This window comes from Biomphalaria glabrata, chromosome 1, assembly GCF_947242115.1.
Source record: "Biomphalaria glabrata chromosome 1, xgBioGlab47.1, whole genome shotgun sequence".
Lineage (NCBI taxonomy): Eukaryota > Metazoa > Mollusca > Gastropoda > Planorbidae > Biomphalaria > Biomphalaria glabrata.
In genome coordinates, this window is record NC_074711.1 from 82,714,445 (window position 1) to 82,728,214 (window position 13,770).

A 13,770-nucleotide genomic window follows, 5' to 3' on the forward strand; every position below is an offset into this window, starting at 1 on the left:
ATTTTGTTCCATTTTTTCATCTGATATCAAGTGCTAGAATATTCAGTTTTAAAATTCTTGTGTTTTTTTTTAAAGCTTTTATGTTGTCAATAAGGTCAATTCAATTTGTGTAGCACAGGTTGAGAAGAACAACAAAGAAATGTTTCACCTGATGCATTGCTACATCTGTTAACCAAATATTTCCTTGATGGTCCACTGTAATACCATGAGGCATAAAATACCTGAAAAATAATGCAAGTTTGGTTGCAGTCGCTCATTCAAGTTATTGAAACAAAGTTTACAATCTTTAAAAAAAAAGTCAAATTTTCAACTCTGTGTGTGATGTTTCTTTAATATATGATTAATCTCATACTTGTAACATAATCCCCTTGTTCATCATTTGTTTTAACTCTTTCTCTCTTCATCAAGGATACCATTGTTGATTTTTCCCTATTCTGCAGCCGAATCGACGATATTCTCGTCGATGCTTAAAAAGTCAGTTGTTTTGTTTTCTTTCCTTCCAAAATGTTTTTAATTGCTTATAATTTAATCTTAAAATTAAATAAAATTATGGCTTTTATATAGTGCTACTTTCATGCTTATAGCAAGCTGTGAGCACTTTGGTCCAATCTCAGTTGTGTGTGTGTGTGGGGGGGGGGGGGGAGGAGGTATCTAGGAGAAGGTTTTTCTGTGCTGCCTTTAGGCGCTCAATAAACACAACTCTGCCTGAGTCAGGTGTCGAACCTCGAGCCCCCTTCATAGGTAGCCAAGCCAAGCCAAGTTCAAGAGCACTTAGCCTCTCGACCACGCTTCCCACTTTAAAAGTTTCCTTAAGGGAAAAATATGGATTGGTTTCATTTTCAGCAAAAACAATGTTTTTAAAGAGTAAACAAAAAATTTTTTTTTTCTATATTAATTTTTCATAGGGTGATTATTTTGGATAGTGACCTCAAGACAATTAATTTAAATATTTTAAGTGTTAGATATTAAGTTTTGTGAAAATACTTTAGTTCAATTTGGATCATTAAATACTGCCTAAATATAATCTAGATCTAGTTAGGGTTAGGGAGACTTGTTATGAGACTTGTCCTCAGTTGAGAAACTTCTGCAATGGAGATTTCACTAAATATTTTTAATGTTTTATATACATCAATTTGTTTGATCTAAAAAGGGTGTGCATTCCCCTTTAATTCTAATTCAATTATAACATTTTCTGATAATCAACAAAAAAGTTATTAAAATTTAATCATAAAAGGGTCGTGAAATACATATGAGCAAAACGAATAATTTTGTTGGAACCTGAAAAATAATTAGAGTTAAGAATTTTGACATATATGATTGTTTAAAAAAATATATTTTTTTTTTGCTTGTAATCATTCCTATACTAAAAATGTAAAAAAAAAAATCATATTAAAAAGTGGCTTGAAATACATACTATCGAATGCAAAAACTTTAAAAGCTGCTCTGGAGTGGTTAAATATTAAGATTTATAAAAAAAAAATTTTGTATTCAGACTTACTTGCCAGCTCCAAATGTTTTAATTAGGTGACCCGAACTAGTCAATATAGTAATGACATCTTCAGTAATTGGAGAACTTTGATCCCGGAAGTCATTGTCAAAGTTGAATGATCTGGAGGTAAACATTGTGACAGTGACAAGTCTAATGAGATTGAATAGTTTAAATCTTATCATAAATAACATCAACTCTTAAAAGAAACCTTGCACCTGTACTCTTTAACAAACAGCTCAGTCAAATTCATTATCCCCCCCCCTTTTTTTCTCTGTATAACTTTGATGCAGAGGTTAAGCCTACAAACCAGTTTTGCATTACTCTCTCTCTTTTTTTTTTAAAGAATAGAGGACTCCCATTAAATTAAATTTAGCTCTTGATGTGATCATTATAGATCTGTGACAGAAAGAAAAGATGATCAGGTTCCAACACTTACTGTGCAGTCCATTTTCTTGAGCCTCTGTGAAAAACATAAACATTGCCACTTGAGTCAATAGCCACACCTCCAATCTGACCAAATGTAATAGACTCTTCTGGCCATGATGAATTGAATATAGGTTTCTCCAAATGAACATCTGAAGAACAGAATGAGTTAAAAAGAAACAAGTTAAATAGCTAATATAATCCATTATATCCATTACCTACCAAAACTGCAAGTGTTTTTTTTTTAAATTCCATTTATATATTAAATGACCTTAACATCATCTGCCCGCTAGATCAAAGGTCTGAAAGGGGAACTTTACTTTTTACTTTACTCTATTTTAAATGATACTTTGTCTTATTACCAGTATCTGATGAAGTTTTGTAACTTTTTTAAACATTTATTGCATCCTAAATTGATTTACTTCGTTTTCTTTTTTTTTTAATTCTATGTTACAGTATGAAATAAGGAAATCACAAAAGAGAAAACAGTAAACAAAAATCATTCCAACAGTTCTATTGCTTGTGCAATTAACAAATCTACACAACAGGATCACAGCTATGCAGCTTCTACATACAACATGTGCTAAATATTTTTTGTTTACAACATTGAATGATTAAGAATCAAGTTAAACATCCACTCTCCAAAACAAAATACATGAAGAGAGTAAACATATCTATCACACAACAAAAGCAAAGATAAAGGAGAACTTGTGTGAGTTTTTAATATTTCTATAATAGAGAGAGACAGACACACAGAATGGCAATAAGTCATTAGCTAATAACATAGACTAAGGCACATGTAACATATCTAATGGAAGTGAATCACAGTGTCTTAAGGTTGGACTTAGGTATGTACAAACTATCTGCCTTAGTCTATCATCAAGTTACCAGCTAATGATAATTATGAATATAACTAATACCACACCAATCTACATATTATTCCAAACACATTTTGAAGCAGGACACTAAGGGAAAAAAAATTCAGCTATTGAAAGGCATGTCAGTACTCATTTTCCTTCTATGCAGCAATGGCAAATGGCAACAAATTAATATTAGGGTTTCAGTTCACAAATGATCGATCCAAATAATTTCTATGCATTGAATCAATGTATATCACAGTGAGTTAGCTAATTTAACCATTGTAATGCTTTCAAACATTATTTAATCTATATTTCACATTTTAAAAAAATATGTTTCTGTTTTATACAAGGTAAATGAAAGCTTGCATGTTATTTTTTCTTTCACCAATGTCTTACAAGAACAAACTAATACAGAATGTCTATAAAGTTCACTATCAGTGTATGCTAGAATAGCAGAGAGATGCCTTGAGATATGTGTGTGGATGGTGACCAGCAAATCTTTAGCTTTTGATTATCTTCAAAAAGCTTAATGAAAAATTTGTTTACAGATGAAGTCCAAGAACTAAATCATACAAGCTGCTAAAGGTTTGAAAAAATTTACTACATAACAAACAAACAGTGCTAGAAATGTGCTTTGCATGTATGAATAAAAAAAAAAAAATTAAGATGATAAACTATGGGGAATAACTGAATTTATACTTTAATTGAAATAATTATTTGAAGAAAAATAACTCAAAGTGAATTTATGTTGCAGCTTAAAACTATACACATGTATGTCCTCTGAATGTAGACTAACAAAGGGCCATCTTTTATTTTATCTGTTATTAGCAACATAACACTACATATTCTCATTATTATACAAGTTAAAAAGAAAAATATTTCCAGTTTAATTTTTAACCACAATATTCACTTTGCAGTGTGACTATTATTGCCATGCATTTACTAAAAAATGTATGCAACACCTACATCTATTGGTGTACTACACTCATATAAAGCTTAGAATAAAACAACAACACAAATTGTGCAAGTTACATAATACATACAGCAAATACAAATTTGTGAGCACACTACAGCTGCTTACTCATGCCACTTACAGCTGTGGGAACATAATCAACACGCAATTACAACATACATAGTGCAGGCCACAATAAAAAAAAAGGTACAAAATAATGTTGAAGTGAACACAACTTCTAAATCACTCACAACTATGTGGTTTATGGACTGCTTCTGACTGACCAACTTCTATAGCTCCAACTGAGTTAGGGGGCTTTCTGTGCTCACTGTTTTGTCTGTTGATTGAGGCATGATTTGTGTTCTCTGATAGAGGCCGTTTCTCTTGATTCTGATCCAAACGCTGGGATTGATTGATCCGACCAGCTGCGTTCTTGCGAGGGAAATGCTCTAGCTGTTGACTGATGGCTTCAAACCCCTTGTTCCTGTTCCGACTGAGTCCTTCCTCGCTAGAGGTGGCTGTTCCATACATTCCTTTCTCTCTCAGATCATTGGCAGCATATTCATCATAATATTCCTGAGCCTGCCGCCTGTGTCTAACAGGATCAACAACATCATAGTCTAGTTGCATTCTTTCCTCTTTAGATGAGTGATGATGCTTTAGACTTCTAGCAAGTTGAATCTCACTAACTAAATGTAATGGCTTGGGCTGTTTCTTTAAAATTGTCTTTTTTTTGGCTGCTATTGTTCTAATAAGCAATCTGATATTTTTAGATTTCTTTTTAGCTCTGCCTGGAAACAAAATAGGTGTGTGACTTTTCTTGAAACACAGTAATGAAAACATTGTTACATTCTGGAGTACAACATTGTTACTATTCAATTGAAATTTGTTTTTTTTTTCATTAGTTTAACTTTTAAAAAACATTTTCCTTAAGAAAGAGAAATAGAAAAAGAACGAAGTTGTCTTTTAGCAATATACAAGGGTTTCTAGAGTTAGGACGTTGATCCATTGTGTCGTAAAACAATTTTCGGTGTAAAGTTGGAAAATACATACCCACTGTATGTAAATACAATAGGAACTTATCCTATCCTAAAACCAATCCTAACAGAGTATCCCACATAATTATCAAAAAACACATTAAGGAAATATATACATTTAGTAATGAAATGAAACAGCCATAAAAAAAAAAGAAAGGACAGACTTATTGGGAGGAGGAAGTTGCTGAAGATACTGGGGCAGGTGAATCTGGAGAGGCAGCTAAGGTAGAGGGCACAGACATCGGAAGAGTTGGTCGTAACCTTGGGAGTCATAATAATGGGCAAAAGGTTAACAAAATCAAAACGCACACATGATAGAGAGACTGACAAAGCAGCAAGCCAAAATTGCCTACAAACCAACTGGGGTGATGCACAGCTGCAACACTGACTGCGTATTCTTCCGCAGCGCACACCAACTAGTTTTCACCAATGTGATTTTTTACTAATGTTTCTACTCAATTCAGCTAAATAAACCAAGGTGTATTCATCAACTTACAGCTTTTTTTAAAGGGCTGTCACTATGATGACTGATAAGATTTGGATGTAATGAAAAATATGGATGGTGTATTCATGTTCAAACAATGATTTTTCTCCTGAATAGCTTATTGTCTAAGGCAGTTCAACATTTTGTTTGGTTAAATCTGGTTCCCTGACAGAATATTTTTCTTATAGAATTTACATCAACTAGAAGTATTTCAAATAGCTTCATGATAAAGGCAATAAATTATAAAGGAAAAGATCCATAAGACCATACCACTTTTAAATGTAAATAACACATTCTTCATTTATCCCATATCCCCATAGATGAGGCACCAATGTTAACTCTTTTACATCTTCAAGTTATCTGTTTCAATCCTGTACTATTTTCAACTACTCAATAAAACACAAGTCAGTCCAAGATGTTATCCTCCTTCCCATCTTCTTTTGTCTTTCTCACTTTCTTCCATCAGAACCTGTGTCTTAGAGCATAGCTTCCATCAGAACCTGTGTCTTAGAGCATAGCTTCCATCAGAACCTGTGTCTTAGAGCAGAGCTTCCATTAGAACCTGTCTTAGAGCAGAGCTTTCATCAGAACCTGTGTCTTAGAGCAGTGATGCCCAACCTAATTCAACCTGCGGGCCATTTTTATTTCTGACACTCGTGTCGCGGGCCACATAAACAAAAACGTAGGCCTACAAAAACGAAATTGACCTGAAACTCATAGATCCTGAGCTTCATGAATTAATGGGATATTGAAATTTATCTTTTTCCCTGCGTCAGAAGATGGCTTCATTTCTCTACTTAAAATATCAGCAACATTGGGCTTCACTTCTGTGCTTAGAATATGAGCAACATTGTAGCTAGCTTTACAACCGAGTCATTTTACTGTCTCTTTTTGGTAAATATTCCCACCAATCTTCCAATTTCTAGGCTTATTTTAACAACCTTTTATTCGTGGCTCATACCAAGAAAGTCGTCATATTTGTTTCATAATGTCATTTATATGTTTTTTGTTTTTAAAATAGCCTTTTTTTATAAAACAAATATGTTGGCTTATTATCATGTACCACAAAAAGTAAAGAACTGTTCACTTTTCCTGGTACAAAACGTACATTCTACACTCAGATACCTATTTCATAATCGCACAAATGTTAAATGTCATGGAACCAATCAATCAGGAGAAAAACTGAGGGCTCTAATCGCCTAATGTAAGTCAAGATACATTTTTACACCTTCTAATTTTTGGAAAAAGAGGAGATTTTCTACACTTTGTGCCAAGATTTCAGCGGGTCGGAGGGAATCACGTTGCAGGCCGGATCTGGCATCACTGTCTTAGAGCAGAGCTTCCATCAGAACCTGTGTCTTATACCATAGCTTCCATCAGAACCTGTGTCTTAGAGCAGAGCTTCCATCAGAACTGTGTCTTAAAACAGAGCTTCCATCAGAACCTGTGTCTTAGAGCAGAGCTTCCATCAGAACCTGTGTCTTAGAGCATAGCTTCCATCAGAACCTGTGTCTTAGAGCAGAGCTTCCATCAGAACCTGTGTCTTAGAGCAGAGCTTCCATCAGAACCTGTGTCTTAGAGCAGAGCTTCCATCAGAACCTGTGTCTTAGAGCAGAGCTTCCATCAGAACCTGTGTCTTAGAGCAGAGCTTCCATCAGAACCTGTGTCTTAGAGCAGAGCTTCCATCAGAACCTGTGTCTTATACCATAGCTTCCATCAGAACCTGTGTCTTAGAGCAGAGCTTCCATCAGAACTGTGTCTTAAAACAGAGCGTCCATCAGAACCTGTGTCTTAGAGCAGAGCTTCCATCAGAACCTGTGTCTTAGAGCATAGCTTCCATCAGAACCTGTGTCTTAGAGCAGAGCTTCCATCAGAACCTGTGTCTTAGAGCAGAGCTTCCATCAGAACCTGTGTCTTATACCATAGCTTCCATCAGAACCTGTGTCTTAGAGCAGAGCTTCCATCAGAACTGTGTCTTAGAACAGAGCTTCCATCAGAACCTGTGTCTTAGAGCAGAGCTTCCATCAGAACCTGTGTCTTATACCATAGCTTCCATCAGAACCTGTGTCTTAGAGCAGAGCTTCCATCAGAACCTGTGTCTTAGAGCAGAGCTTCCATCAGAACCTGTGTCTTAGAACAGAGCTTACACAGATAGGAGACTGAATACAACAAAATCACAACTATTTCAAAACATACTCATATAAAAGACTCTCAAGAAAAAGTAGTCAATCAATAAGAAAAATGTAAAATGATTGGTTTAATCTACAGTTTGACAATGTATATATGTATTGTGTGGCTTGTTTCTCATTGCAGGATACAGAGATTTTGATAACATTAAGTTGGGTAGTTCAAGAAACCAGCTTAAAAGTTTTAAGTCCAAGTTTCTGTTTCAGGTAATATTTTTGAATCTCCTGGAATTGTTCTAGAACCTTTAGATCCAGTCCTTAGCCCAACAGATACAGTCCAATGCATACTAATGACCATTTAAGAGCTATTAACTACTGGTTTACCAAAACAATTACCTGACATACTTCAAGTTTCATAAAGGTTTCATACACTTTGGAATTTATTTGTTTTTCATGAAATTTAATTTAATTACAAGCTAATAGTCCCTTTCTGTAGAACATAATTAATCAGAGTGATTTTTTAAGTTGCACTTGTTAGCTTAATTTTGTATGGTACAAAAGAAAGTTATTTACAAATGTAAAATATTGTATGATACATTAAGAAGCCACTTTTTTTTTCTTTTTTTAGTAAACTACATTATTATTAAATGGCTATAGCAATAATTCAAATTTGCCCATGAATGCATTAATATAGTAAATCAAGAAATGGACTACTGGATCACTCCTGAGAGTGATCTAATTAACAAGAGTAGCGCAATTCTTCATGTTTTCTGGTCTGTGCAGTATAAATAGAGTAACTAATTAATAAGTCACTACATCATAAAAACTCACCATTGTTTCCGCCTGCCATGCCACCATGATGGTTGTGAACACCCTTGGCTTCTTCTTCAAGGGCAGGGTTTGGCGGTAATGGAACACTCACATCAGCTGGGAAGTTGTTGCCAGTTAAATCTGGTTCTGAATTACCTAAACATTCTCCGTAAGGCTCCTGCACAGAGCTGTCTGTGTAAAACATGATGTAGAAATTGCACATCTCATCATTGCCAGTCGACCTGCAACAGCAAATAAAAAAAAACAGTTTATATTTGCAATCTTTGTCTGGTACTTTTGATTCTGAAATAAACTTTAAATTGTTGTAGCCTACCCCACATTCACAGGATGATCCATGGATGTTGAATCATAAGTACATCTTCCAAGCTAAAATAGTGAAAAAAAAAACAAAATCAAATAATTTTACATTCAAAAATTGTTACAATAATATGTAATATACAATATAAATTTATATTTTTAAAAATTCTAATGTTTTTTTGAAAAATTAGTAATTAAAAAAAACTTATTACCAAATAGTCACCATTTTTGACCTCAATTTTATTTGTTACTGGATAGAAAGTCTGCAAGAAGGAAAGTAGACTCAATAATAAATGTAAGTTAAAATACTGTTAGCTTGGAGAAAAAAAATCTTGTGGCAGGAGAAATAATCAAACATAAAACTAAATGATAGGAAAAGTCTTTTTTTCAAAATTAAATCACAGTTTCTTCAAATTAGCAGTTTAATACTACAATTCAAATGAACCAAATATTCTCTGTATTTTAAGACATAAGATTGGAAACCTAATTATCTTAGTGCTAGATACATATGATGGTTATCATGTGGTATATGTTTCAGGCTATCATCACAATGGTCCTGAGCTCAAACTCAGCCCTTCCATCAACTCATCATCTTAAATGAAGTTTGACCTAGGATGTAAAAGATATAATAGTCTTCATTTCTGAAGGAATGTCTAAAACATATTAAACAAACGAACCAAACAGCAGTCCAACACAAGGGTCTAAAAAGACTGTAATTGACTATCACAATTTGAAAAGGTCACCAAGTAAATTTTTTTTTGTTTCCCATGACAATGGTGTTAATTTAAACTAACTGCAAGAAATAGTTAATTTTTACAAACTATTACAAATTTACAGGGATACATTGAATGAAGTATTTAGATAAGTGAATGGACTAGTACTGACCTGTGGCCACTGAGGGTTTCCTTTGCCAATCTCATGGTAGGATCCATTATATTGGTAGCCTGTGATGACTCGGCCTAACAAAATATGACAGTTAAACAAGAACAAGTATATTTAGAATTGTCATTTTAAAGATAACAAAATTTGACATGTCTAAAAAAAATTTACACCATTGTGTCATTAGTACACACTGAAAACCTAAACCATGGGAATGTATTTTACACTAAAAACCAAGATATTCTCATCTAAAACCATGGGCATATATTTTACACTAAAATCAAAACTATATTTTTGCCTAAACTATTTATTTTACACTAAAAAACAAAGATACTCTCACCTAAACCATGGGCATGTGGCCTGTAGGCAAATGGGAAAATACTTTTTTCTTTTGAAAATCTACAGCTGACATCCACAGGGAAGGCTGTTAACAAATTTAATACAAATGTTACAGCCTTTTTTTGTAAAACAAATCTTAAATTATTTAAGGCAATATTAAAACAAAAAGAATAAAAGTTAACTGCAGGTCTCTGTGGGTTAAATGTTAACTGTAGGTCTCTTGTCATTTAATGTGGAGAACTGTGGGTAATTGTAATTGACTGAGTAATGGGTATATGATTGGTAGAAATACCAACACATTTCCACTCTGATTTTGATTGGGTCAAGGTTGTTTGAACTTCAACCATGTGGATAGCCTTGTAGAATCGTCAAAAATGACTAAAAGAGCCTAAGAAATGGTATAAAACATTGGTACTTCACTTTTTATTTTTCAGCCCGGGGGAAGGAGGGGGGAGGGGAGAGGGGCATTTACATTTCTTACAGAGGCTGATTAGCCTAAAAAATGGTATAAAACAATGATGATCCATTTTTATTTTATCAGCCGGGTTGAACAGCCTATAATCATAGAGACACAACAAACTAGGCTTGTACTTACAGGAATGTCCTTGAGGTATCGTAAATGATGCAGATGCCAAGAAAAAAACTCCTGCAACATATGGCTGCCTGTGAAAACACAAGATGAAGTTTACAGCCAAGTAAGCTCTAAAAAAAAAGTTCTAATTACAACAGCCTATGATTATTTTTATCAGATTGACTTACTTTTTGTGTGTGACATAAATCTTCAAACCTGAGTGGTCTTCATCTTCAGCATCTGTTCAAATAATAAGAAAAACATTTTGGTTTTTGTTTTCAAAGTTGTTTAACTAAGAAACAGAGAGCTGATAAAATCCTTTTTAAGGGATAATAATAATAATCTTTATTATCCATAAGGAAATTTAATTTACAATTTGTGCATTACACCAAACAAAACAGTATAACTATAGAAAACAAAAAGTATAAACAATACAAGTTACAAAGTTTTCTATAGTGAAGTATATAGTTACATTCTCTTTCCTCACCAGTAAATATCCTAGCATAGTGAACTTGCAGTACTAATGTTTTAATAAATGTTCTGTTGCCAAATCTCAAACCAACATCTAAGATAATACAAAGAACATTAAGTAAACAAAAAAAGTTTCAATTGAATGTATTTCTTTCAATATCAATAACTAATAATTAAATAATAATTAGTTTATTAATGTACCTTTAGGCAAGACAGTTGGAGGAGCATTTTTAGCCCAAGCAAATAAAATCACAGGATGACTATTCTTGCACATAGCAGGACAGTTCCTAAAAGAAACATTTTAAAAAATCTTAATGAATAATGAACAGATATAACAGAACATAAAAAGTGAAAGTGTAAAAGTGAAAGTTTTACGTTATACGGATGTATGCAAACGCGACATGAAGCTCTTCAAAATCGACACTGGCAACTGGGAAGAGGTGGCACTGGACAGATCCACGTGGAGAGAGAGCATAAAGGAAGGGTCACAGATTGCAGATGTCATAAACAACAGAAGCAGAAAGAAGGGTGAAAATGCAACGACGCCTGGTGATTATATATGCCCAACCTGCGATCGCAGCTGTGTATCAAGGACTGGCCTCTTTAGTCACACAAGAAGTTGCAAAGGGAAAAGATCGTCTCTCGAGACATAAAATGCCACATAGCATAGTATAACAGAACACCATTTCACCACCAACCAATGCACCACTACACCAACACACTACAATGACTATCCTTGCATTCCATATCATGCACAGATGAAAATACTTACCAAATTGGTTCCTGAGAATAGGCTTCACCATCACATCCATACAACAGCATGTGATGAGCTGTGTTGGCGTCAGCTACAGCTTCAAATTTGTCTGAAATATAAAAGCACCAAACTGACAACAGTCACTTCAGAGTTCCCAGAGTTCAAATAGGTCTTCAAAACTAGCTGGAGGGATCAGCAAAACAGGCCTATGACATAATGTACATAAGATCCTATATTAAGTATATACTTGTTTCAATTTTTGCTAAGAAAGATGTTTCTATTATAAGCCAGCAGTAGGTTTGCCTGGACAACTTCAGGGCAAGCTATGATTTAAGCACTTTACTATACAGAATACCAAGAAATGTTTGTAAGAGAAGTTTTATATTCTTGTTGAAGAAATGGGAATGATGGGGAGAAGGCCTGGCTTCAGAGCAAAGATAAAAACTTAGGCACCCAAAAGTTAATGTAAAGCAAGGAAAAAAAACCCATATACTTTGAATATAACTCTCTATTTCAACAACCTTCATCGATAAAGAAAGTCAATTGCTCTCATCATGATTTTTTTTTTAAATTGACATTTTCTGTATTTAATAATCTTTCAGTCACTTGTTTGCTGTATTGCTTAACATACAATTTAGCCTATATTGTATTATATTAAATTAGTGAAATCTTCTAAAGAATAGAAAAGCTATGTTTATCATAAAAAAAAAATGTGGATTATATACTCACAAATATATGATTCCGAATCCTGTGCAGGGTAAGCTGTGCATAAATAAGAATCCGGCTGAAAATGTTTAAGGACAAAAAGATTTTGTAGAAATATTTGATTTATAAAGGCAGAAACTAAAAAATATGAAAACAGAAACTAAATTTGTTAAGATATTCAACTATTTCTCTTTTGTTGACAACTCCTAACTCAGTTGTGAAATTACACATTTTGATTTACTTATTCAATGTCTTAGTACTTTATAGAAATATGACTAAATTGATCCAAAAGGTTCCTTGTTAACATCTTCACTCTCTTCTTATGTCCCATGAACAATTACAAAGAGTTTACCTTTCTAGGCCTTGCTCCCCGCATCAATATCTTCAATATCTGTGTGTCTTCAAAGTCAACTACAGATAAAAAAGAATCGAAATACTGAACATTTTAAAATTCGCTTTGTTTATACACAACACCGGCCCACAAACAATAGACTGAAAACATTGCAAGACTATGCAATCTTATTGGCAATATTGTGCTTAAAGCTTTTGAGAAAAAATTTACCATTGGCTTCACCTGGATGATTCAGGCCAGCATGGTGATGAGATCCTATAGCTGCTTCTTCAAGGGCTGGATTGGGTGGAAGAGGAACGCTGACATCTATGGGAAAGTTTTTTCCAGTCAGTTGTGTGAGCTCATTGAAAGCACATCCTCCTGATGGGTCAGCCACAGAACTGTCTGTGTAGAACATGATGTAATAATTGCACATCTCATCATTGCCTGTTGACCTGCATCAGAAATTATAATCAGTAAATGAACAACACTAAATTGTTTTAATTGAAATAGATTAATCTTTCTTATGTTTAAAGTTAATATTAGAGATGAAGTTTTTCAACAAATATTTTTCTTTACTTTTTTTTAGTCAATTTTGTTTCTTTCACCAATTATTTATTAAGTGTCCATATTACTGATGAATGTTTTAAAAAAAAAAAAAAACATATTCTATGTTGCTGATGACAGAGTTTGTAAACAGAAATCACATTTCAGCAATTTTGATAACTTTTAGTTATTTTGTTGAAATGCAAGAGTTAAAAGCTAAACCTTCAAGAAACTCACCCAACACCAACAGGATGATCCATCAAGATTGAGTTATAAGTGCATCTAGCAGCCTGGAACATAAGTTACATTTCAAATTTAGAAAAAAAAAAATACCATAAGAGCTTTAATAATAATTCAGAAAAAGAAAACCTGAAATTACAGTTGGTAAATATTTATATCAGACTTACTAAAGCATCTCCTGGTTTGACTTCAATTACTTCCTTCACTGGATAGAAGGCCTTTAGATGTGTTTAAAAAAAAATAATTGAAAGAACATTTCATATCATAAACATGTTGCACTTAAAGTGTAAGTTTGTATAAGATCATATAATGTTAGAAAACTTTATATTAAATATGGTAACTTCAAGACTTACTTGTGGCCATTGAGGATTTCCTTTACCGATTTCATGATATGTTCCATTGTATTGATAACCAGTTATGACTGTACCTGAAGAA

General features: G+C 33.6%; 1 protein-coding gene across 4 annotated transcripts in view; it reads right to left on the reverse strand.

Annotated features, from left to right (window-relative positions):
- Positions 1-13,770, reverse strand: part of LOC106074305 (uncharacterized) — a 63,442-nt gene that overhangs the window by 6,872 nt on the left and 42,800 nt on the right. For 2 of the 4 annotated variants that reach the window (XM_056018156.1, XM_056018153.1), the window contains 20 exons: positions 13,689-13,762; positions 13,503-13,553; positions 13,333-13,385; positions 12,781-13,004; positions 12,571-12,629; positions 12,243-12,297; positions 11,532-11,622; positions 10,961-11,046; positions 10,776-10,853; positions 10,477-10,528; positions 10,313-10,380; positions 9,719-9,802; positions 9,385-9,458; positions 8,712-8,762; positions 8,516-8,568; positions 8,203-8,423; positions 3,976-4,515; positions 1,926-2,064; positions 1,499-1,609; positions 149-221 (listed from right to left, as the gene is read on the reverse strand). In XM_056018156.1, the coding sequence (XP_055874131.1) occupies positions 149-221; positions 1,499-1,609; positions 1,926-2,064; positions 3,976-4,515; positions 8,203-8,423; positions 8,516-8,568; positions 8,712-8,762; positions 9,385-9,458; positions 9,719-9,802; positions 10,313-10,380; positions 10,477-10,528; positions 10,776-10,853; positions 10,961-11,046; positions 11,532-11,622; positions 12,243-12,297; positions 12,571-12,629; positions 12,781-13,004; positions 13,333-13,385; positions 13,503-13,553; positions 13,689-13,762 (2,237 nt within the window). The remainder of the gene's footprint in view (positions 1-148; positions 222-1,498; positions 1,610-1,925; positions 2,065-3,975; positions 4,516-8,202; positions 8,424-8,515; positions 8,569-8,711; positions 8,763-9,384; positions 9,459-9,718; positions 9,803-10,312; positions 10,381-10,476; positions 10,529-10,775; positions 10,854-10,960; positions 11,047-11,531; positions 11,623-12,242; positions 12,298-12,570; positions 12,630-12,780; positions 13,005-13,332; positions 13,386-13,502; positions 13,554-13,688; positions 13,763-13,770) is intronic. The other 2 variants (XM_056018154.1, XM_056018157.1) reach the window with 2 other exon arrangements.